The 25,628-nt window shown below is 42.7% G+C and overlaps 1 protein-coding gene across 1 annotated transcript; it reads right to left on the reverse strand.

The window, feature by feature from the left end:
• Positions 1-17,428: 17,428 nt before the first annotated feature.
• On the reverse strand, positions 17,429-20,806 carry LOC125326650 (protocadherin-23-like). The gene is made up of 2 exons (XM_048305109.1): positions 18,986-20,806; positions 17,429-17,443 (listed from the first exon to the last, which is right to left on the reverse strand). The coding sequence occupies exons 1-2, from the start codon at positions 20,804-20,806 to the stop codon at positions 17,429-17,431; spliced, it is 1,836 nt and encodes a 611-aa protein (XP_048161066.1).
• Positions 20,807-25,628: the final 4,822 nt, after the last annotated feature.

A 25,628-nucleotide genomic window follows, 5' to 3' on the forward strand; every position in this document is an offset into this window, starting at 1 on the left:
TTCACAGTCTGTTATCTGTCAGTTTACTATGCTACAGCTCACAACATGAAGAGTTTCATAGGATGCAATGCACAGTGCAGCAAATTCATGTGTTTTGTACAAGTGACTTTGGGAGGAAAGTATCTGTCCAGACAGACTGAACAAGAGAGATGTAAAAAGTTGAAACAGCTTCAGTTACAAATCAAATAAGAAAAATAAACTAGTCACGTGGTCTAGGCAAGAAATACTAGACACCTTGATAAAAAAATTAAAAAAACAGAAGACACAAGACTAAGTTCCATAGTTTAAGCAGAGGACTGGGAGAGAAGAACCCTCCCTCCCATTCTGATTTAACCATTATCAATCAAGCTACTCACTGCTCATTAATACGGCCTTACCTGAAAGTACAACTGCAGAAGAACCTCAGTAACCTGAGGCTTTAGAGAACAAAAGCTTTACATGAGGCTAAATATGGTTTAGAGCTGGACACTGCAGAAGTAGGAGAGGAAAAGGTAACCAATTATTTTTAATTCCCCTTATTACAAACATTAGCATCACCAAGAAAATTCAGTGCATCTTTTTGCACAATTCCTATGGAAAATACTGATGTCTAAAACTCACCAAAGATCTTCTTTAAGCATCTGCTGGACTTCTAAAAAGTAGTACAGGTACTACCTCTATTAGGATGTTAAAAAAAACCCCAACTTTTGCTGTGGAGGCTCACCACAGCCTGGTATTTATATGTAAAGGGGACTTTCCAATCAAATAATAAAGCTTGTCAGTGGCAGAATAGTTGATTACTTTCATCTGGTAGCAGGATAACTGTAACACGTTGTCCTAATGATCTTCAACCTAGCAATTTTATGTTGGGCATGCACTTACCACATCTCAGTATCTTAACAACACCTTTCAGATACTAGCAAAATGGATAAAGACTAAAAAATAACAAAGACATTTACTGTTAACTTCCTAAACCCATTCATTTCAAATTGGAGGGAACAACAGCATAAACTAAGAGGAGTTCACAAAAACGCTGTATTTGTCAAAGGAAAGCACAGTCTGTGAGACTTTCAAACACTGACACTAACAAAGACTTTCCCCCACATACAACTACCAAAATGGAAAACTTTGTGATCAATGGAGGTTCAGGATGCTGTCTAAATTTACAGAGGTTTCAATTGCAACACACAGGTTTAAGTTTCCAGCAAACCATTTTTCCTGCTCACAGCACATACTAACCAGGGACAGACTGACACGCAGTAAATGGGTCAGCGATAGAATAGTCCACTAAGTAGCACGTGACAGCAAGGGGAACATTGAATGCTGAACAGGTGAAATTTCTAGGGAATGGGAATGACTACATGAATAATCTCTCCTGCAGAAATCAAATCTGTTAGGCAATTAACTGCCTGAAGTGTTATATCCGACTACAGGGATTGCAGCTGAAACTGTCCCCCTTTTGATTGTTAACACCTGGAGAAAGCCATCAGGCTTGGAAGTAAATCATTACCTTTCCTGGCAGCTGGTCCTGCAGAAGCATTCCTGAAGACTTTCACGTTTTTATACCCATTTCTACAACTTCAAAGCAGGTCCCTCACAAGTCAATCACCGATATTTAGTGTTGTCCACTTTATACTGAACTAATTAATTCAAGATAATTAACTCAGGCTTTCAGTAGTAAAGAGGCCTCTGGGGGAAATAAACCAACAACACTGACAGGGCGGGAGCACAAAGAAAACTGAAATTTCACAGTAAACTCTCCTTTATGAAAGAGAACCTTGCTTTACTGTCCAAGACTTCTCTTTCTCTTTCAACTTTCCTCTCTCAAGTCTTATTCACACAAGATGAATTTCACGTTCCGGATTTATTGTCATCAGTTTCCTGGAAAACATCCTGGCATGCTACACCATCTCACCAGATTAATATCTCAATGATTAAGAACACCTTCAAGACTAGAAATGTTTTCCAAGCACAGGTCTACAGCTGTGATTGTGGAAAACATTTATGGAATTGTGTCTGGTTTTAATGTACAAGAAAAGCCTTCACCTACAGATATCACACACCCCTTTTCAGAAAAAGGAAGATGGGAGCTTGATTTCTGCCTCAGTCCCTTTATGAGTAAATTAACAGCTGAGATATCAGGGGGGAAAAAAAGAAAAGAAAAAAAAAAAAGAGAACATTTACTTTATTAACCTCTTTGCTTTCCTTAAGGATCAAAAAATGTGCTTTATTTCTAAAGGCTATCAATTTTTCATTCAGCCTGCAGCACCTTGTTAACTTCATATTTAATAGGAAATAGAAAAAAAAAGCAATGAAACACGTTTTGGGTTCATTCTAAGTGAAAGCTTGTATTAATTTTTCAGCTCAGAAAAGGCAGGATAAGATCTAAAGCACTATACCAGAATAAGTTTGATAAAAGAGCCAATAGAAGTTACATTTGTAGGGATTTGAACCAGAGAAGATATCAACAACAGCCTAATCCTGCTACTACTTTTTTTTTGCTGCTGGTCTAAATGCCAAAACCATATTGACAATCAAAAAAATCTGCCGAAAAGAACTTCTAACTAATGGTACTGGAGTAACTGAAAATTGATAAATTACCCCAAAACACACAGATTGAAAGAACAAACCAAATATGACTCTACCAAATTAATGTTAGTATTTTAAGGTTTGGAACAATGTTTCACATAAAGAGCATCCATATCACTGATGCCGCAGCTGGAGTGATCAAGATACTTACAGCTTATTAACTCTCTGAAGATATAAAATCCCCCTGGAATTGTCACAAATACACACAATGTTCCCAGTATCTCAATCTGTGTACACATTACGGTTTCCAAGGCCTGCAATGACTGTACATATGAAGAGAATGTGAACTAATCCAGTGAGATGAATAATTCTAGAGGACTCCTATGCAAAAAAACCCCAACTTTTTCTTGAAGTTCACATTTTAAACAAGAGTAGCCAAATAACTAGAACTCAACTTATGGTTCTGTATGAGACTGAATCCCATTTTTATTACATTTTAAAGGAGAAGAAGTAACACCACCACTTTTTTGCTTCAAAAGAATATGACAAGAATATTGAATGGCTAGGTAAAAAGCATTCAGATATCCAAAGAGAAAAAATTATTCTAGATTTATATGGTATTAAAGCGCCTATCAGTGAGCAAGAAACAAAAATAAGCCAGACTGCCTATCACTTTATCAACATGTCCCCTTCTATGCTTTGAAACAAAAATATTTACTACTGTCATGGTTTAGACAAAAATCTCCCCCTTGAAATTTTATCTCCTTTTTACTCACCCACTCACTGCAAAAACTGGTTTTAGATCACAGTTTGATACACAATGAAAATCTGTATCTGATGCCTCATACACCTACACTCTTACATAATTTTGTTTTAAATAACCAGAACATTATCAAGCACACAAATTGCCTGAAACTTCAACTCTCTCCAAAAAATGCTGCTGCAACTGATGGTCAGTTCGTGTCTCACAGCTAGGAGAGTTTTTCTGTGGATCTGTCTGGAGAGCAGTATATCTAATGCTAAGCATAAGTAGCCTCACGCCATTGTAAAACCATTTGCACAAATCCTCAGCTTTGTAACACAGCTGTTCTGGGTGAGTGTCTTTCACCCTGACAGTGTTCAATTCAATTCAAAAAGACAACTGATACATCCTTCTATTTTGAAAGGCTAACTGAATGTCTGGCAGTTTGTAGAACCATGCCTCAGCCCTAACAACCAGGTAAAACTCTCACAACAGCATTCATTCCCAAACCAAAATTCCTTCTTTTTACCTTTCAAGTATTTTAAGGACAGTAATTTCAATACACATGCAACACAACTCACACAAACCTAAACACTCTGCAGGACTCTTTCCAGACACAATCCATCGTGTCCTCTTTGGCTCTGCTCGTCTTTCTCTTCTGACCACCAAGCCATGATAATGACAGAATACCTTTTATTCCTGGCCACTACAGATGGCAGCTTAATATTCCAGTCTCATCTCTGTATTTGTTAGTCTGCCTCCTTCTTATTATCTTGCAACTGTTTTTACCTTCCATCAGGACTTTAATTACTTGTGTAATCTTTTCTCCCATTTCATACATGCAACAGCAAAGTTATAAACAAAAGTAGGCTGAATTATTACCATAATTACACTCATGCTTAAGAACATCACAGATTCAAAAGGAATAGGACTGGGATGTTTATCCTCCAGAGTCAGAGACCCTATCTCCTGCTTATAGTGATGTATCTTATTTAATTCAGTGAATACTGATTCTAAAAGGGATTACTGATATTCTAAATAGTCAGAGGTCCTGAATTTTCTAGAGGATTTTTAAAAGCAGGGTGGGGAATATGACAGATGACTGTCTGCCTCTTGAGGCTCTCTGAAGGCTTCATTAACAGTTCCACTCAAGAAAAGCAGCTTTAGTACTGCACAATGAGAATATCCACACTCACTGCGACAGTCCAGGAATCCTCCCTGTAAACAACTCATGAACTTTGTCTGACATGGAAAAATTGTTTGATAAATACTGGTTTTTTAATTGACTAACTCTCATACACACTATTTCCAACCATACCACTCCAACCAGACAGAATGACTGGCCATTAAGAGTATCAATTGCTTCATTGAGTGAAGCTGATTAAAGTCAGGGAAGAGTTTTCTCCTGCTTGTCCACAAGGAGGAAGCGGAGAGAGCAGAGAACCCCCAAGCAAGAAAAATTCATTGAGTGGATAAAACATAAGCTTAAAAAGATTTGAAAGAAAAGCCTGCGTGGGGGGCAATCTCAGTAATTTTCAGAGAGGAGAAAGAAGGTGGTCTTATTTAGTTGGAGACACATAAGATTCATGTGAGAACAAAATGTCAGAAAAGCTTTGTTATGAAGAAAAGCCGGAAAGTGCAGAAGCCAAGAGGAGCTGGGCTGAATCCCAACAGCCACTTGAAAGATTTATGGTATCTCCAGAAGGTGCTTAGGGACCCCACAGAGGTTCAGATTCCAGGGGCTTAAAGAATGAATGGCCTAACGAAATAAATCCCTAACACACAAGCCAGTGAAATGTCCCACCAGAGGAGGAACTCTACCAGCAACCCCAGTTAACCTGTATGTTATTAAAAAAAAAAAAGAAACAGAATGAATTCATGTGCAAGTCTATGAGCCAAGAGAAACATAGATGGTTAGTCCTCAGAGCAAGAAGATGAGATTTTAACAGCTGCAAAGTGTTGAGCTAATGCTCAGAGGATATGCTGTTCAGTGGATTTTTTTTCCCCCAGAATCACATGGAATAAAGCTGAGTATCTGCTCTAGGTCTCCTTGGCCCCAGGGCTAGACTTGAAGATATACAGAGGGAATTAAAATACTCTTGGAGAAAGAGTATCACCAAGAATCATTTCTTTGTAAGAAGCTTTGACTTCTCAGAGACTCATAAACCAATGAAAATAGCAAAGCCATTGGACTTGAATGTTTCAGACCATGTAATTATCACTTAAGTTTAAATTAAATGGAGGAATGACCAACAGTTAGCCTGTATCTCAAAGTTTGTGTGATAAATACGTAATGCTCAAATGAGCAGTTAACAAAGGCCAAAAAACATGGAGCTCTGGATACGAGAAAAGTCTAGGACTTCATTCAATCCCCATAAAAAAATGTAGGTATTCCTAGACAGAAGAAAATAAACAGAAATGTGTGTACTAAGATGAAATGAGAGCACGCTGTTAAAATTGGCCATTGTACTAGAACTGAAGGAGTACCTTCCTCACTTCTGCTATCAGCAGTGATTGTGGCTAGCAGAACTAGAGTGAAGACACAACAGGTCCTTACAGGTAAAATTCAAACACAATTCAAAGTGGGAGGACCCAACATAGAATTATTATAAAACTGACAAATCAAATTACAAGCTTGCAGCCATCAGCATTCTAGATCTTAACAATCTCTCTTAAAAATATCAAATGGAGGGACTGCAGAAAAGGAGAAAAACTGAATGTGGCAACTACAATCCTACAGCCTGACCTAAACAGATTACTAGAACACCTTTCAAAGAATAAGGACAGCAAAGAAGATAAAACATTTGCCAAGTCCTTCAGTATCCTTCCGATAAGAGATTTTTCTAGGCACACAATCTGGATTTAGTAAAGCAACCAACAGAAATCACATTTCTTTACATATTACTTAGTACAGGCAACACAGCTTTTAGTCAAAGAATCATATTGTAGAAAACCAGGTAAACAAGGAATCAAAACAAGTTGTCTCGAAAAAGGGAATTAATGAATATGCTGGTTGTATTGATAACCAGCTTGTTAAATCTATTAATTAACCATAAAAAAACCCAGAACATAAGCAATTCAATAACATTCATTAATTCTTGAAACTAGAAGGCACAATCAGTGGAGGAGATCAAGAGGATCTTTATACAGAGGAACAAGAAGTCTGAAGTAATAAATATAGAATGACAAAATATGAAATTACAGACCAACAAACTAATATTTTTTGCTGTGAGCTGGGAATTTATTCATTGGAAACTGAAGAAAAAACTAGGAACATGGATGACTATAAGTCAAAGTGATCCAGCATAAAAAAAGAATAAATGCAAACTGATTTAGGTGAGATGTTACCAGTTAAGTACTAACATTCCTCTGCAAATAACGTCCTTTTCCACTTGGAAAATACTGAGTATAGATGATGGGAGCAGAGAGATCCAGTGGTCCGGCTAGAGCCAGAGACTTGATGAAAACACCTGCCTGACCATGCATTTCAGAAGGCACAGCAGCTCTGATATGTTTCCCAGAAATGTGGGGTGGGCAAGGGGAGGTGTAGTCACTGTGAGACTTTGAGAATGGTGGGTACTGAGATTTGCACCTGATAATCCCTACCAATGTTTCTAACTTTCATCCACACTTTCTAGGAAAAACTACCATGATTTAGGGCATGCTCATAGGCCTAAAACATGGTTTCCATTAGAAGCTATTAGCAAGAATAATGGCATACCATAAAATCAAAGTCTCAAAAAATACAGTATAAAAGGCCTCCAATGAGATGTAATAGACATGGAAAACATTTGTGTTTCCTGGCGATTTCTGAACACTGCCTTTCAACAACAAAGTTTTAGAAACTGAGGGATAACTTGTATCCCACAACCACAGGGTTCTGGAAATGTAATACATGGTCTAGTCTAACTCCCAAATATTGGCTAGGGTCCTCCCTTCAGACAAACATTTCTGAAAATTAAAAGCAGTCAGCCTTTCAAAAAGGCTGTTTCAGCTGCCAGGTCTTTCCCCCCTCCTCAGATACAGGCACAAGTGGATATTAAAATAAAATAAACAAACAAAAACAACCAAAAAATACTGATTAATTTTGAGAAAATATAAACATTCCTTCTTTAATTGAATATTACAAACCTAAGAGACTTGAGGCTTGTTTTTTATCAATGGAAAGAGAACACAAAGGCAGCCTGGTATCATAGCAAAATCATTATAAGACTGTACCACTGCCAAAATTATTGCTACAGACACCAACTTCAAAGACAGCTAAAAAAAGAAAAGAAACAAATTCCAGGATATGGAATATTACTTTAATAGTAACAAAAGGGAGCAAACAAACAAACAAGGGCCAAATATACGGGAGGTTGCCATTCTTCTTTCTTTTTTGAATCCAGAATGAAATGCTCTTAGATCCTTTAAAAGTTATACAAATCTAAAAGTAAAGGAAAAAGAATTTTCTAACTTGTGACTTCACTTCCAAATTAAACTTTTGGGGAAAACAATTATTCTACTATTCCTGGTGATAGCAGCACACACTGTTTTAAAATGTGCTACATCAAGAAGGGGTTCTGTGCCCTGGGAAAGCAGGTCACATTTACTTTGTTTAGTATTTGTTTGTTTCATCCCCTTGCTCCTACAGTGTCATGCACACAGCACTCTCTCCCCCTCAGAAACCCACAGACACACATTAAATTAGCTGGCATTCTCAAAATGCAGGGAACCTGAAATCCCCCCCAAAGAACAAGCTGTGGCTGATTTCATTGCAGCTTGTGTTCCTAAGCTTCCTGTATGTTTGAACAACAACAGCTTTTTGAAAAGACCCTCCCAGTTCTCCCCACTGTCTCTCAACTTGTGCAGCCACCAACTGGCCCGACATTATCATATAGTATTACTATAGATCTACACAAAGCAGAAGGCAGAGGCAGGAAATACCAGATTTTGTCTATTATAAAACCCATCATTACTGAATCTTGTGCTCTGAGTTAAATAGACAATGTTCAACTTGAGCAAATTTTGCCCTGTCTTAATTTTGCACCGTGAGCTGGAGACTAGATCCTGATGGGGCTCCAAACACCAAGAGAGCCTTGGTAGTAATGGTGCTGAACAGCTACCCCAGAGCCTCACTAGAATAACTACAAGGGTAAGCACAGCACGCCCCAAAACATCTGAAGTGCTTTCAGTGATTTAATTTCTCAAAATGCTGTAAAACGGGTTCTTGTTGGATGTCTTCATGAGCAGCAGTAGCAGTACAGTACACAAAACACTCAAAACAGGAACCAGCCTGTTGAGAACTGAGCAAGTGCTGGGTTGGTACTTTAAGGTTCCAGCTTCCCTTCCCCTGAATGTAACTGTAACTTCTAAACTCTGAGTCGATACATTTTTGAGATGAATGCATTTTCTAATAGTACACCAAAAATCCTATCTACACAACACATACTTACGGTCCCATGTATGGCATAAGCATTAACAGAGGGATAATCCTGCTCTCAAAGAGATTATTCTCCTCCATTTGGGAGCATCTTAAGACAATTTTTTCAGAAGAGAATAACAGACAGGCTTTATTGAGTCCAGGTCCATGTAAACGCACATTGATCCTGCAGAATATCATTATATCTTAAAATGTCTATTAAGCATCATAGTGATGAAAGTACCAAACTGAAATGTATCCATAAAATTAGCTAATTAATAAAATGTAATAGCCTATCCAATGATTAATGAAATAACCTTAAGTAAGAATAATTAGGTGTCCATGTATCTATGCAGAGTGTTTAATATGTGATCGTATTCGTGTAAAGAAGCAAAGATAAGGTTATCAATATATCTGTGAGTGATAACAGCCTATGAGAAAACAGTTTCATACAAATGACAGGTCTAATATTAATGCCACATACAGAAGGACACATGGAAGAAAAGGCTTTGGTAAATCATTACTCTGGTATGTCTGGACAGGAGTTTGAAATTCAAAGCAGGAAAAACTGAATGTGTAGTATAAAATTGTACTTATTGGGGTTTTATGCAATTGAAAACAAAAGGCCATGTAGAAGGTAATGCACCAGAAGCAGAGTGCAGTCATCTCCAGCAGTTTCTTTGATTGGCAAGATATATCCAGTTCCTTGGACACTGCATTAAACCATACGTGTTTGTTTATAACTGTTAAAAAAAAGAGCATACACAAGTTGTTTGTCTCACATATGTTTAGCCAGACATTAGCTAAAAACTGCCCTTCCTGTTGCCCCTTTCCCAGTACCAGATGCAGGGACGAGTCAGTGGAAGTGGAGCAGACATAGGCACAACAACCTAATTCCCTCCATGAGGGAAGTAGCCGGGGACAAGGAGGGGGAAGGGGAGACAAAAACATTTTACACAAGAAGATTGAGTGCAGGAGATTGAGACATCTGTCAGGGCTGGAAGTTAGTACATTTGCTTTTATTACAGCAAATAATGTTGGTACTGCAACAGTTTATGCTTAAAGCAGTGCAGCCTGTGAGCACAAGTAAGTAGGCATGACAGTATCCTGATTTTTAAGTCATATCCCACAGGAAATAGAACTGCTAAAGTCTGGCATAAATGTAATGCTTGTTTTCATTTAGTACAGAGAATAGGAAGAGAGAGAACCTAGAGCTGCACCTCTAATGTACTTTCAGTTATAGAATGAAAACCCACTTCTAAATAAAGCACTTCAAAGCGTTTCAAATTCCATAGATTTGACCCATCTAGAGTAACCCAAATTATCAGTGGGAAGCTTTTGGAAGTGAGGAAATAGGCACAAAAAAGGATTGCAACATAAGTATCGTCCCTGAAAATATGTTCTGCTAACTCTCCCTGTCAGATGCTACAATGAAGCTTGGGTTGTACTGTCAAAGAAAGCCCAGTTAAAACTTTCTTTACCCTCTTTCATTTAAATGGGACTGACTGAAGAATATAAATTGACTCCATACACAACACAACCTAACCAGTAATCCACCTACTTTGGTACATATTTCCTGCATTTACCCTAAAAACCCTTAACAAGTAATTATCAAGAGGAGTCAGCAGAGATTTTATATCCAAGCATAGCCAGCCATCACACAGGTCCTTACAAACATCCCTTCTGCATTAGAGTGCACTAGTAGTTACTGTAAATGCTCACAGTTACTACATTTGGTCATGCATGGGTTAGATAGGATACAGCTGTTTAATCAGCTGCACATTTATTTACATATAATATAAAATTATATACACAAATTTATATAGGGGATTAGTTCAGTACAAAGAGGTGAGAAGTATCTGCACATCTTCTGTTGCAATGCTAAATACACCACCACTGGACATGCTCTCCAGTCATGATGGAAATCCCTTGCAATTCAATATTCAGAAATGAATTATTTCACCTAAGTGCCAATGAAATTAATGATTTTGTACAGCTTCTTACAGAGTTGTCGCAAAGAGCTTAGCACTGATTGAATGCACTGTGATTTATAAGCATCATTTGAAAAATCCATTATTCCTCCTGAAAGAAGTGCCTCTTCACACAGATTAGTACGCTTTTCTCATAGACTGAGAGCAAGGCCACTATCTTCTATCAATTCTATAAAATGTGAACTTTCTTCTGCTACATTTCCTTCGTAAACAAGGCTTAATTTTATATTTTCACCAGTGGCAAATTTCAGCATTTGGCGTTAAAGAGTAGCTGTTGGCCAAATGCTGCCTTTTTTTTTTTTTTTTTTTTTTTTTTTTTTTTTTTTTTTTTTTTTTTGCCGCTAACAAGCAATGAGTATTGGAAATGAGATGGAGAGGTGATACAGCAGATGTGTGGAATCATAAGGCATTGGGACCAATCATTCTCTTTGTGTCCAGGCTGAAAGCAAAAGGTGCTTTCTCCTGGAATAGGCAGCTGACTGACACACCCACTACCACAGCATATTAGGGCCGATGATACTTGGGAAAAGCTGAGGTGAGGGCTAGGTCATTTTCACAGAAAGAAAATTCCATTCAGGTTTACAAATGTGCAGAAACTACCTTGGTTGGGATGTCTCAAGCTGAAAATGGTCAAACACCAAGAATCCATGAGGGAAAATTTCTCGTATGTTTGCCCTGCTCTTACACTCATCCAGGGTGTATGCTTTTAGCTTCTGTGAGAAGGATATGGGGCTAGATGGGACATTGGTCTGCTGCAATACCTACACTGGCTCTTACATATAACACCCGTGCCAAGTGAGCTGTGTGATATTTTCCCCCAAGTGTTTTGTTAGCTGATATCTCTGCTTCCATGCTGTTCAGACCTGCAGCAGGATTTGAACAATCAGCTGGACAGAGAGCCCCACTCCTCACTACAGCAGTATTCCCATTATTTACAGTTCAACACTCAGTGTGGAGCAGGGATTGCTCAGACAAATTCTTATCATTAAAGCACTGCAGAGCAAGTTTCTCCTAGCTATCTACATGGACACTGAAGCCCATAAGGTTCTAAATCAAACTCATGCACTTTAAAAGAAAAATGCAGACTCTGGAAATCATTGATTTTTTCTTTTTCAGCATGCAACTAGAAGTTTGTTTTCAAGAATGAACTGAGCCATGAAGTAAAATAAAAAGGCTCATTCTGCTGCGTGTCAATCTGCTGGCATAGTAAGATGGAATTTAAGAGATTCCTAACTCATCTGTTTCCCAATACTTTAAAGTCTTCCAGGAAAGCCTAAGCCTTCTGCTGACCCAGCAATTCATGAAAATCTGTAAGGATGATAAACTGTCATTAATATTTGATAAATGGACAGACCCAACCATAGCCAGCCATTTACAGCTTATTAATAATTTGCTCTAGTGTACTGTAAGACAACTGCTGATACCAATTCTTTGTATAAAAGTGAATACCAACAAAACTCATCCATTTCTAAATTGGAATGACTTTCATCTGAAAAAGTAGTTCATGACCATTACTCCAGAAGGTCAGTGGCTATAAATGAACTCTTGCTGGACACTTAACTGAAATGCAATTCATTATGCTGCATAAAAATCTAAAAATTTAGCAGCCAAAGATATTCAAGGACTCTATCTTTGCCACTGGTGCTCTGAGTAGTCTAATAGCTAATATTTTAATACTCAGCTCTTTGCAATAGAAAGTCTATGATTAAGATTATTCAATATCATTATTCCTCTTCAATAGGTAGGGACACATCTAATTTCTCTGACAAGAATACCTTTATCACATATGCTTCTCTTCTTTTACATCACAGCTATAGACTGAAGTATGCAGAAAATTTTGGACTTAGCCATACACAAGCCTTCAAAATTTCCCTCTTTCCAGACCCAGTTTGCTGACATCAGTTAAAAGATCTTCCTGTGAACTGGGAAAAAAAGGTCATTTACTGCAGCAATTTTTTAAATGTTTTTGTTCTTAAACTTTAACATGATTTTTAATTCTTAAATAAAAGCCAAACGTTTCCATGTCAATGTGTTTTTGATGTTTCCATATTTCATATGTTCTCTACATCATGGATTAAGTTAGCAAACAGCTGTAGGTTTATGACACAGGTGGGGGGGGATTACCTTTGGAGATCTGGGTTTTTTGCAGGTGTTAGACACTGAAAATTTAAAACTTGCCACGTCTAAGAGTAACCACAAACTAAGAGACGCAGAAGTGAAAGGCTTCCAATTCCCATTTCCCAGGATCAGAGCTTCCTATATCTACAAAGCACCCACTCAGTGCTGGATGCTGGACTGAAAGGACTGCATCAAGGAACAGAGTCCCATTCTTACAAATGCTTTAATTACTAAATGGAATGGTTTTTCTATTTTTAAAATGCAAGAGCGGCACCATAAGAGAATTCTTAAGCAAAAGCATATGTAGAATTCCCATTCACCTGAAGTTACTTAATAATTAAAATTATATATTTTGGGCGTTGATTTTTCTTTTACTTTTCTTCCTTCCTACAATCAGCTCAGATTTGCCATCTACCACTCCTACACAGATCCAAATAAACATTTATTTATCTTTGAGCCCAGACCACCCACACTTCTAAAGCTACATATTAATAGATCACAAAATGTTGTGCATAGCTATGAAAAGTGACTATATACCCACAATGCTATTATACTCAGAATCTACTGAACAGCTTCTGGAATGCAAAGGGATACTTATTGTGAATTTAGAAAGAAATAATTGCTACAAAATCACACATCTAACAGATAAATGATGACATGCTAACTGCTTTCAGACTCAGTATAAGAATAGAAATTGGATGAAGAAATAAATAGTTTTGCATTATAGTTACAGATTAGATGACAAATTTCTTTGCTGATACTGTGGTTTAGTCTGGGGTTTGGTCTCTCTATTGTCAACTCTACTAGTTTCAAAACACAGTAGCATTTCAAGTCAACAAACAAAATGTGTATTTTCTGCAGCTGACTTTAAATTGAATGCAGTGAAAATTAGACCTGGAAAGCTCAAGAAGCAAACAGAGGAATGCATGGTGTGATGTCTTTAGCTTCTTTCTGGTTTACCTCTAACAGGGATGAGTTGGATTTTATAACTCTTCAGAATTTACATGAACCTTGTTTGCGGGTTTCATTTCTGCTTTCAGTAACTGCAGTGTGGCTTAAATGATCCAGAGCCAAAACCATGAGGGAAAGGACTGTCCTTTCAGCTCCTTGTTTCAACATTCAGGGAAAGAAAAGGAAGAAAATTGTGGTCTGCAGCCAATGCTGCTGCTACCTGCTTAGTGTCTCAATGACAGATTACAATCTCTAAGTCTCCATCCCTCAAAGCAGGGATGTATCCTCTATCCTTTTTCTTAGTTTTCTTTTTAATTTTGCAGAAGGCAGAGAAAAATTAGAGAAGATGCATGTTATAATGTCTTTTTTAGAACTCTCTCGTTCTACAAACAGTTCTTGGAAATGTGTTTTTCAAGCAAGCACAAACAACAACTCTCAAATATACTAAGCACTTAAAAATCCTCAAACCCTATGCATCCTTCTTACATATGTTATACCTTTAAATAGTATTTTCTAAAATCTCATAGATTTATTATTCCATAATTCCTGGCATACCTAGATTAGCTTTAAGAACTTTAAACAAAATCTTTCTTTGCTGTCATTGCATTTACAAACCTCCCACAATCTCAGCATCAGAAAGTCTGTTATTTTTAAATAAAAGGAACAGAGGAGCTCTACCCAGTAAGTTGAAATAGCCTCCTTAATGGACCACAAAAGTGCAAGTTGTCATAACACTGGAATGCATATGGGTCTCTATCATTTGCCAGATAACATATGTTCTTTCTCTTCCTCTGCTCTTTCAGAGATGACTCTAAAGCAAATAAACATGAATTTTCTAATAAGCCATAAGAGAAAACAAATTTACTAAAAAGCTACTGACATGACTAAGTCATGACAATGTTCTCTTCAAGATGCAATTACAGGTATGTAACTGGTTAGACTTCTCATAAGAATGCATGTGCAGTGTAAGAGAATGACATTTACATCATACATTTATACCGTACAAGCTACAGCACACCCCGTCGGGGAAGCAAGTTTAACCTACATATAGCCCCACACATACACAGAATGTACTGTGCTGTATAACACAAAATAAACACCTTCATTAAGTTCAAAATATGAGCTGAACTGAGAGCTGTCACCATCAACAAATCTTTGCAGAGGCCAGTAAGGGAAACACTCTTTTATGCAGGAGTCCATGGAGGATAAAAAAGAGAATGTTGTGTTTCCACCCCATCTAGGTAAAAAAACACGAAGCAAACTGATGCCAACATGATGTGCTGATTTCTCCTAGTTCAGATAAAGTTTTAGCCTGCTCGGAGACAGAAAGAGAGAGGAAGAATATTGTCACTTCATCTAGAAGACAGGAAATCCTAACAAATTTGGCAATACTGTAATTTGGAGATATACAAAAGAGAACCATAACAATGAGTATTGAGAAGCATTACAATCACCAAAACCAGCCTGAAAATAAAATTTATAATCAGAATTAAACCTCTGTTATCAAGGCAGGTCTACAACAAAGCTTTATTTCTTAATTCATTCCTAGGATAAGTGAGTGGCTCAGAAGAGAGACACTTTGTCACTCCTTACCCTTAGGTCCCAGAGGTGCAGTTATCAAAGAGTTGTACATCATCAGATGCTAAATCTACCTAAAATTGCCAAGCTCACACCAAAGAGTGCAGAAACAGGACATAATCACCACCATCACTCAACAGTTGGTGGACATTTGTAATCACATTGGTCCTTGAGAAAGTATAGTAAGAAAAATAGGAGAGCACCCAATGTGTTCTCACTCATTCCTCTGTCTTTTTCCACTCCTAGGCCAGGCTGAAGATCTTCAGGAAAACAGATTCATATTACGCTGAAAGTTCAACATAGTAACTGATGTCATCCTTAAGGCCAGTGACCATACATGAAGAAACCAGGATGTTGATACATCTGCAAAAATCAAAGCATTACTAAAATGTCTTCAGACATCACATCACACCAAGAGTGCTTCTGCTGCTTCACGTTTAGTTACTGCAAATTACCTTGGTCTACAATTTATCTCTGTTTGTGTTCACTTTTACCTCCCTGTACCTTTTTTTTTTTTAAGCATGCCACCAGTAATGCTTAAATTTTAACCAAGGTGTATCTATAACAACTGGTAACAAACCAGAAGTTCAGTATCAAAAACTTGGCAAAAATGTGATAAAGGCTGTTAATGACTTCAAAATTCTACTTACATCTTTCACTGCATACCTTTGCTCTACTTTCTAATGTCTGATAACCCCCTACTTTCCCATTGATTTTCCTTTTCTTCATTTAACTTCCTCCCATTTGTCTGCTCAGATTTCTGATTTCCACCTGTGTTATCTACCCTGAGGATGCAATCATTACATTACCACATTTCTTTTTTATATTAGCTAATGCAAACAAATTCCACTTATTTTTCAGGATGCAGATTCTCCCTTACTGGTCAATCTGCACTGGAAGGAAGAACCTTTTGTCCACAAGGGAAAGCCCAAACACGTGCCTGGAATAAAGCAGTAATTCCAGAAGTGGCTGAAAACTGTATCTTTTAATGCACTGTTAATTCTTCTAATTGGTGAATTCCTATGGACTAGGAGAAACCACTAACACACAGACTCACATGCAAGTTGATCCATTTCATAAGACTAGCCCATATTATGGGCTACATCTGGGGAGAGTAGGGGGGAAATGAAGATAACTTGAATAATCACAAGAGGAGTTAAAGATTTCCCAGAAGGAGAGAAATCCCCCATTATCAACATGCAGGGAAGAAATTGTCCAGTTATTTAGTGGCTGGGCAGAGGCACAGCAAAGCACTAAGGCAGAAGGCTCTTGACACACTATGTATGAGGCAATGGTTTGTCACCAGCTGGCCCCCAAGGAAAGGTTACTGATGAACAAGACTACTTCAGGAATGCCCTACTGCAAGAGCCCCTCTGCTTACAGGGGGAAAAGACTAGAGGGTTTAGAAGACTTCCAGGTATCATGATGGTGATTAAAATGCAAGACAAAAGTTTATCACCACCTCCCAGGTTGTGCAGTAGAGGAAGATGCCTCCTTCAGTATCTTGGTTTGTTTCCAGTTCTCCAGGAGCACCAATAACAGAGTGCATGGTTACCTCCTTTTCATGCCAGCTCTGAAGTACAAGAGCTCACCTGGAGCCAAGACTCGTACCACAGACCCTGAAAAAGAACTTGGCCACACCAAGAACTATTTTCTACATTTTTATCACTCACTGCAACTCCTAGAGCAACATAAACAAAGCTGCTCTCTTCATGATAGCCCTTCCTGCTCACAGTCTTTGAGTAGAAGGTTTCCTTTTGTGGGGGAAAAGATAAGAGGATAATTGTAAAAGGTGGATATGTTTAAAGTTTAAGCCTGCTACACAATGTAGTATGAAACTTGGACATCACTACGATGATCCTGGATTAACCTGCAAGTAGAACCAGCTTCCTTTCCTGGCAGTCCATAGGATGCTCATCTGTTTTTCCTCCTGTGTCTGTCTCTCATGCCTCCTTCTCATTCACATTTGGCTTTATTATCCCAGGTTCATTCATTACCAGGACGTAACTATTTCTTTCTACTCTCTAAACAGGATTATGGCAGCATGGGGACACTTTCAAAATTCAGTGCAGCGTGAGTGATGTACACATACATGACATCACAGTGCATGACACCTGCAGCCCTAGAAAGTCTGTGCTATTAATGCATCAAAACCTACAAGAAAAAAGAAATTAGCAAAACCACAATCACAGGTTATCTTCTTCAAAACGCTCAGGAACCCTTCAGGAGGCGTCTGGCCGCTTAAATCAAAAGCACACGATTGCTATCCATCAGCCCCGCCGTGGAGTCAGGCAGCGGCAGCGCTCCCCGACGGCGCCTGCCCCGCTGCCTTTCAGCACCACGGACGCCCGCGCCCAGCGCCAGAGGCCGGGGCGGCCCCTCTCTCCTCCCCAGGAGATGGCGAATCCCTAAAATCGCATTATTAATTTTCTTCTAGGCATTCCTGGGGCCACCGGTGCACGACTTTTTTTTTTTTTTTTCCCCCCATGGTGTTGGAGGAAAAAGAAAGCACGGTGATGGGATTTTCTTTTTGGCTTGGGATACTAAATGAAAAGCACCATGAGCTCAACCTTCACAGAGTTTTTATAGATTAAATTGTATTAGAGCTGTACAAATGGTGTACTTCTTGAGCTCAGAGTGAATTTAGATAAAAGAGAAAAAATGATAGAGAAGAAAATGCCTTTTGTTCCAATAAACTACTGTCAGACCCAAAATATCAATGACTCCTGATTTGAAAAAAAAAAAATTAATTCATTAAGTAGGCCACCTGAAGATAAAGACAGTTTGGTTTTTCATCAAATGTACTGAGGAAACACATTGTGGTTCTCCCTAGGTCTCCTCTTTAAGTGCTGGTTTTCCCCAAATTCATCTAAGTTCTGCACAAACTCAGAAACATGTCTACGTTCACCCAGGACCAACTGCTGTGAATTTTCTTCTGATGGAAAAGGCTTTGTTCCGTTCAAAGGTATACATTCTGCAATGCTTTCCCAGGCTGAAAGCAAAAGGGCTCTCTGTCAACCCCTGGCCCTCCAAAACCTCCATTCAACCTCACCGGCAAAGAATAAAGGGAGTTTTATAGATGAGTTGAACATTTTTCTCTATTAGGATTAAGCAGTTTCTGCAAAGGCACGGTGAGTTGATTCACTTCGTTAGCAGAGAGCTCGGGAACCATTACAAAGACCCTGAAGTGCACTTTAATTCCAGGACACTGTGGGTTACGCTGTCTGCCCTTCCCCCAGGTTCAGTTTGGGTCATGCTGCCCTCGGGGACGGGTCCTACTGGCTCTCCTCTGAGGACCATCTCAAGTCCTCAGAAGTATCACAGCTGGTTTAACTCCCTCTGAGATTTAACCAGAGCTGATACTTGATTCCCACTAAGGACCTGAGCTTCTGCACTCATTACCCACGCTACAAGTGTTCCGGGACAAGGAGCACATTTCTAAGGACACTGGTGAGGATGGCGGTATGAGGGCTGCGCTGATTAACGGAGCTCCCCCGGCCGCGCTCCCCGGCAGTGCCGGGCCGTGCCGGGCCGTGCCGGGCCGTGCCGGGCCGTGCCGGGCCGTGCTGGGCAGTGCCGGGCCGTGCCGGGCCGTGCCGGGCCGTGCCGGGCAGTGCCGGGCCGTGCCGGGCCGTGCCGGGCAGTGCCGGGCAGTGCCGGGCCGTGCCGGGCCGTGCCGGGCCGCGCGGGGCTCACCTGGAGGAGGCGGCGGCCGCGCGCGGCGTGCTCGGGCAGGCGCGCGCGGTACACGGCGCGCTCGAACCGCGGCTCGTTGTCGTTGGCGTCCTCCACGCGCACGCTGAGGCGGCACGCGGCGGCGCGCGGGGGCACCCCGCCGTCCCGCGCCACCACGCGCAGCTCCAGCGCCGCCTGCCGCTCCCGGTCCAGGCGCGCGCGCGTGCTGACGGCGCCGCTCCGCGCGTCGATGCGCAGCAGGGCCAGGGCGGCCGCGTCGCCCTCCAGCTCGTACCGCACCTCGGCGTTGGGCGAGCCCGGCTCGTCGGCGTCGGAGGCGGTGAGGCGGAGCACGGCGGTGCCGGGGGAGGCGGCCTCCGAGACGGCGGCGCGGTAGTGGGGCTGCGGGAACGCGGGCGCCTCGTCGTTGAGGTCGGCGACGCGCAGCAGCAGCGGCTCCTCGGCGGAGAGCGGCGGCGTGCCGCCGTCCGTGGCCACCAGCCGCAGCTCGTAGAGGTCGCGGCTCTCGCGGTCCAGTGGCCCCGCCACGCAGAGGAAGAAAACGCCGGCCCCGGCCGCCCGCAACGCGAAAGCGCCGTCGCCGCCCAGCAGGGCCAGCGCGATGCCCCCGCCGCCCTCGGCTCCCTCCGCGTCGCCGCCCTCGTCGGCGTCCGAGACGGAGACTCGGGCCACGTAGTCGCCGGGCCGAGCCCCTTCGGATACCCGCGGACCGCCGGTCTCGGTGAGGTAGAGCAGACGGATGGAGGGCCGGTTGTCGTTCACGTCCAGCACGGCCACGGAGACGAGGACGCTGGAGACTTCGGGCTGGGCGCCGCCGTCCCGCGCCTCCACGACCAGGCGGTGCAGGGCCCGCGCCTCGCGGTCCAGCGGGCGGCGGAGGCGCAGGACGCCGCTGCGCTCCTCCACCGCGAAGTAGCCGTCGGGGTCACTCTGCCGGCGATTGATGGCGTACCGCACCTCGCCGTTGGCACCCAGGTCGGGGTCAGTGGCCCGTAGGCGGCAGACGGCGGTGCCCGGCGGCGCGTCCTCCCGCAGCCGCGCCCTGTACTCGCCGCGGCTGAATGCGGGCGCGTTGTCGTTCTCGTCCAGCACCCGCACCAACACCCGCAGGCGGCCGCGTCGCCGCGGGCTGCCGCCGTCCCACGCCTCCACCACCAGCCGGTGGACCTCCGCCCGTTCGCGGTCCAGCCGCTGCAGCAGCACCAGCTCCAGCGGCTCTGGCCGCACATAGCGCAGCTGGAAGAGCGGCGGCTCCCCCGCCGCGCCGCCCTCCTCCAGCAGTGCGTAGCCCTGCGTGCCGAAGCGGCCGGCGTCGGGGTCGCGGGCAGCCGGCAGGCGGAAAGCGGTGCCGGGCGGGCTGAGCTCGGAGATGTTGAGCTGCAGACTGTCCTTCGGGAAGCGTGGCGGGTGGTCGTTCACGTCGGTGACAGCGATCTCCACCTGCACCACCTCGCCGCGCAGCGTGGCCGCCGCGAAGCTGTAGCGCGCCCGCCGCTCCCTGTCCAGCCGCCGCGCCGTGCGGATGATGCCCGTCTCCGGCTGGACGTGGAAGTCCGCCAGCACCGCCGACTCGCCGCTCCCCTCGGACAGCAGGAAGCCACCCGGCGGGTCCGCGCCCGCCGGCAGCCCCGCGCGGATATCGCCCACCAGCGTCTCGGCCGGCAGCCCCTCGTCCACTGCCAGGCTGAGGTTATACACCGGCGCCGCGCCGCCGCCCGCCGCGCGCAGCCACAGCGGCACCAGCAGCGCCAGCGCCCATCCCGTCGGGGGAGCGCCGCCCTGCCCGCCCCGGCACCTGCCGGCTCGCAGCCGCCGCGCCATGCTTGGCCGCTAAGCCGGCATCGCGGGCAGCCTGCGCTCTGCTACTCGCCACCGCCAGGCAGGTGCCTCCGCCTCGCCGCCGCGGGAGCAACTCCCGAACGCCGCCGCCGGTGATGGGAAGGACGAGCGTGTGCGAGGGGGCGGGAGAGCGGCTCCCGCCGCCACCGCCCCGCGCAGCCCCCGCCCCGCCGCCCCCCCGCAGCTCTGGGGGCCACCGCCCGCCCACCCACCCGGCACCCCGCGGCGTCCCCCGCGCACAGACGTGTTGCGCTGGGTCGGGATGGCGCGGCGCTGCTCCAGTGCCGCTCAGACTTCGGAGAGGTCTTCGCCGAAATTGATTCCTCGGGGAATCAGCTGGCTTCCTGCTGATGGGGCAAAGTGTGACGAGCACACGGGCTGCCTCTCGATGCAGAGGCATGGCTTGTGAAAGAGGAGAATTTAAATGAAATAGAAATCTGCGAGGATAAACGAGTTTGCACAATTCAACAAGGATTTGTCTCGCCTTAGTATTCTGGTCCTCATTTTCCATTAAAAGGCTGGCTTGTTATCATAGCACTAGGTCAGTAAATAGCAACTCAGCATGGCAGGAAAGCATTTTTACCAGAAGTAACCTTTAAGTAGATGCTTTGATCAGCTTCAGCAAGACCAGAACTTCTTTCCTTTACCACTATTCCTAACTCCCATATCTATGTCAGAATGGTCTAAGAATGAATTAGTGCTTCTTCAGTGACACTGAGAATATACAGCATCATAAAAATGCTAAGTACCAACCATCCTTCTATCCATGAAAGCTAAGTACAATACTTCAGTGGTTACCAGTCTCTTACTGTTTCCACTGATACTTTACAAACTTCACCTTTCTGGCAAGAGTCGAGCAGCTGTTCAGAGAAAAGTAAATACATCCTAGAACAGCCAAGTAAAAGCAGGGCAAAGACAGTAAGTAGCAGGAGGAGTTACTGTAGCTCAGTCCTCTCCTATGAAGGGGCACTTGAGAGGGCAGCTGTTTCACTATTTGCCTCTTTTCCAAGTCATGGAAGAACTGCCCGAGTATACTGCCAGAACATTCTGTGGACAGAGCAAACTCACTGCAACAGCGAGGAGAAGTGGATTTTTTTTTCCCAACATTTTTGGGACCTACACAATACCACATATCCAGGTTAAGAGGGAGAACTAGGTTCTAAAGTAAGTCTAGAAGTCTTACTGCATGTGTGTAGTTACATGGATAGGAGGGGGAAGAGATGAGATCACATTGAGTGTATCTGACTTGCCTCCTTACACAGAGAAACAGGGCTGAGCAAAAGCTGGATCTTGTCAGATCTTCTTAGGCACATTTTGAGAAAGTCTCTGTATATTTATACACTGTGATAATTACAAACATAGAACCAAGAAGGAAATGCTGAGGTCCTTGCCAGCTTCGTTCATATTCATTGAGAAAACACATGGATCCTCCCCAAGTCACAGATGTTCAATATGAAAATGCCTGAATTCCATTGAATCACAGCAAGTTTGGAAAAGCAGCCATGTCCCATGCAGCCCATGCTGTCACTAAGAAAACATGTGAATCATGTTCAATCAGGCACATTCACTGAAAAACTAAACAAAACCTGCTGTTGACATGGTCAGGCAGTGCCTAAAGAGCAAAATTCTGTATTCAGATACAGCATGCATGAGGATAGCAGGGGAAAAATAAGATTGATGTAGTTATCTGTGGTTCTGGCAGTATTCATGTATTTTGTGAAACCAGGGCACTCTTTAACAGTTTTATATGAAGTAAACTCATATGAAAGCACTGCCCAGCTACAGCATATTTCCAGAAATACTTCTTTGGGACACTATAGATATTTTGCCTACTGTGAGCATGAGCCTTACCTCGCAAGTATTCCTCCACCTTCTCTGTGTTTCTGCCTTCTCTGAGTCTATTCTTTCCTCCATTCATTTCTTAAACATTTTCTCTTCCTCTCTTTTGCCATGTTCATTACCTCATTCTTTTCTTCCACAAATCACAAACAGAAGTTTCTAAGTCTTGAGGAGATGTTTGCCATCCCCTGGATATATTTAGCTACCCCTGCTGTTCCCCATCTTCTCAGTGACATGCTGACCTACACAAAAAAAAGAAGTGACATTTGTAAGACATGGAGGGAAGCTGCCACAATGACATAATCCCAAAGGAAGCAAGGTGTCAAAGTGCACTAACCACCTGCTACATCCTCAACAGATCACTCTCATAGTGAACGCACTTGCCAGCTCCTCAGATCTACCAAGTCTTCTAATGTACAAAGTGGACAGGAGCATAAGCATATTATTTGAAGATGAGGGATGTTGGTTAGAGTACACAAAATGCCTGGGCATTCCAGTTGAGCCAGCCTGCTCAGTTAGGTAGCAGAAAGTTACTTCTCCTGCTGTTCTCCCGTTCCTTTCCTGGAGGTAGCCACCTCTGACTTTGTAGGCAGGTGAACAGTATAGGAATCCACTTTCAAACCACTGAAGTTTCAAACCCTGTTTCTTCAGGCAACCCTATATGAGCATCCCTCTAATCCACTATGTAAGGCAGTGAACTCTGGTGCTTCCAGAGCAGCTCTGCATGCCAAATTCAGCTGTCCTGTGGCAGGGATGCAACCTCCAGGAAAGGAGCAAGGAAGGAAACTGGAAGGTGCTAGCTCTATCAGCTGCTCAAATTTAATCGGCTCATATTTGCAAATCACAATTTACTATGGCTTTAGCCTCCTTGGATTAACTGGAAACTCTCTTCTCTTCAAGGAGAATTAAACTATAGCAAACTAAAGTTGAGCATGACACTAGAGCGTAAAGACCGCTGAAACAGAAATAGTGTTACAACCATGAAGGTCTATCAATAGCAAAGTTAATTCTACCTACAAACATTGCCTCGCCCACGCAACAGCTGTGGCAGCTGAAGATATGACCCTCCCATGCTGAAGACATGGCTGAGGTGGTAAAGCAGTATGACCACTTCCTTTTCTGCAGCTCGCTGGCTCACTGCAAACCATCTTCAGCAGCAGCAGCAGCAGTTTAAGCCAAACCACCTGACTCGGGGCTGACGCAGGGCGGGAGCGCTGCAGGATCCATTCCAGCGCTCATTAGATGGGCGGTAGCAGCCAGCTGAGGGCAGAGCGCGACTGAACTGCTCCAGACAGGGCTGAAGCAAATAAAATAAAACCTGAAAAATTTCCATGAAGTTATTTCCTGCTGTTTGAAGACAGCATGGTCTCAGCTGCTTGTTACTGCCTTTCAGCCAGTGGGCACCACGCTTCCATTTCTGCTTACCAGGTGGTGTTCCCTGATCCTCTGTGGGTTTAGTTTAAGGACAGAGATTAGTTTAAGCAATGCTGAAACAATGATTTCCATTAACCCCAGTGATTCTTTTTCCTATGCTGGGTTACAGAACGCCCATATAAATCAGCTTTCTGGCAAAATTGTGGTGTGAGGAAGCACTAATATCTTCAAGTCCTGCAGCTGGATCCTAAGAAAGGACATCTGTCTCCAGCCTCGCTGGCTGGGGTCACTGTGGATACTCAGCCTGTAATACATGATATATGGAGAAAGCGTTAACTTTGCAGAACATCAGGTGTTTCATTATTTATAGTTCCCCAGGCACACGTATATTGATTTCAGCAACACCTCCTTGAGGGAGTGTCAGCTGCACAAAAGATTTGCTGGTGACCACATGGAGGCTGGTCACAGTTACTACAACAAAAAGCTATGTAGGAACTGCTCTCCTTATAAATGCAGCAAAATGTAATAAAGAGTAATTTTTTTTTCTGGTAGCCATCATTTAACTCTTAATCACAAACTAATTTGCAGAACTCATTTTACTGTGAAATAATAGATGGTTTGCCTTCTCTGATGAAAAATCATGTAGTTGCCAGAACCCGACTGGAAATAATGTACTGAGTCTGTCTTCAAAGGTAGGAAAGACTTTCATACTCTTTGTGGTACAGATAGTAGTAGTGGGGTTTTTCAGTTTCATTCCAGATACACCACAATGCCTTTGCTCCGCCTGTAGAGGATGTTGCTGGCACCTTCTGTGGGCAATTACTTTAGAATTTGTCACTCTGGTATAACCATCTAAGTAGGATTACCCAGATCAATATTTTCACATTAACTTTATTTCTAGTCCACTTATCTCATATGCTGTCAGCCAGACTTAATTATCTGTCCCAATTTTGTGTTTCTTCTCCAATTTTATGGATCTTCATTAATCTCTTTACTGTTGATCCCATTCTGTTCCTACACACCTTTCCAGCTGCAAATCCAAGTGTCACATCACTTGTCAAGATGATTGTTCAAATATATTTAGATTTGCCTGAAAAAATTGGCTGTGTTCTACACATGTTAAATTTATCCCACTATCCCCTGCAGGATGAAGATATTCCTTGTTATGCACAATATATATAACTGATCCTTTATAATGAATGAAGTTTATAGAAAATATCAAATCAAATATTAGAATAAATATTAACGTAATTAAATTAGATTCTGCTAGGTAGGTGTTCATTCAGATTTTGACATCCTAACCAATTTTATATCTATATCTAGTTTATAAACTTGGTCACAGATTTAAATTATCTAGCAATTAGATTTTATCCAAAAGTAAAAGATCCCATATTTGATTGCTATTCACTGCCTCATCTGTAATTAACATGATATGAAGTTATCTCTAAAATAGAAGAAAGGCTTCTTCCTTTAGCTGCCTGTTATTCCAACAAGCTGATGCAGATTTGAAGCAATCTCTTTAGGATGGCAAAGGGTTCACCCTTACAGGCCAGGAATAAACACACAAGAGCTTCCCACTACAAGGGTTGCA

This window comes from Corvus hawaiiensis, chromosome 5, assembly GCF_020740725.1.
Source record: "Corvus hawaiiensis isolate bCorHaw1 chromosome 5, bCorHaw1.pri.cur, whole genome shotgun sequence".
Lineage (NCBI taxonomy): Eukaryota > Metazoa > Chordata > Aves > Passeriformes > Corvidae > Corvus > Corvus hawaiiensis.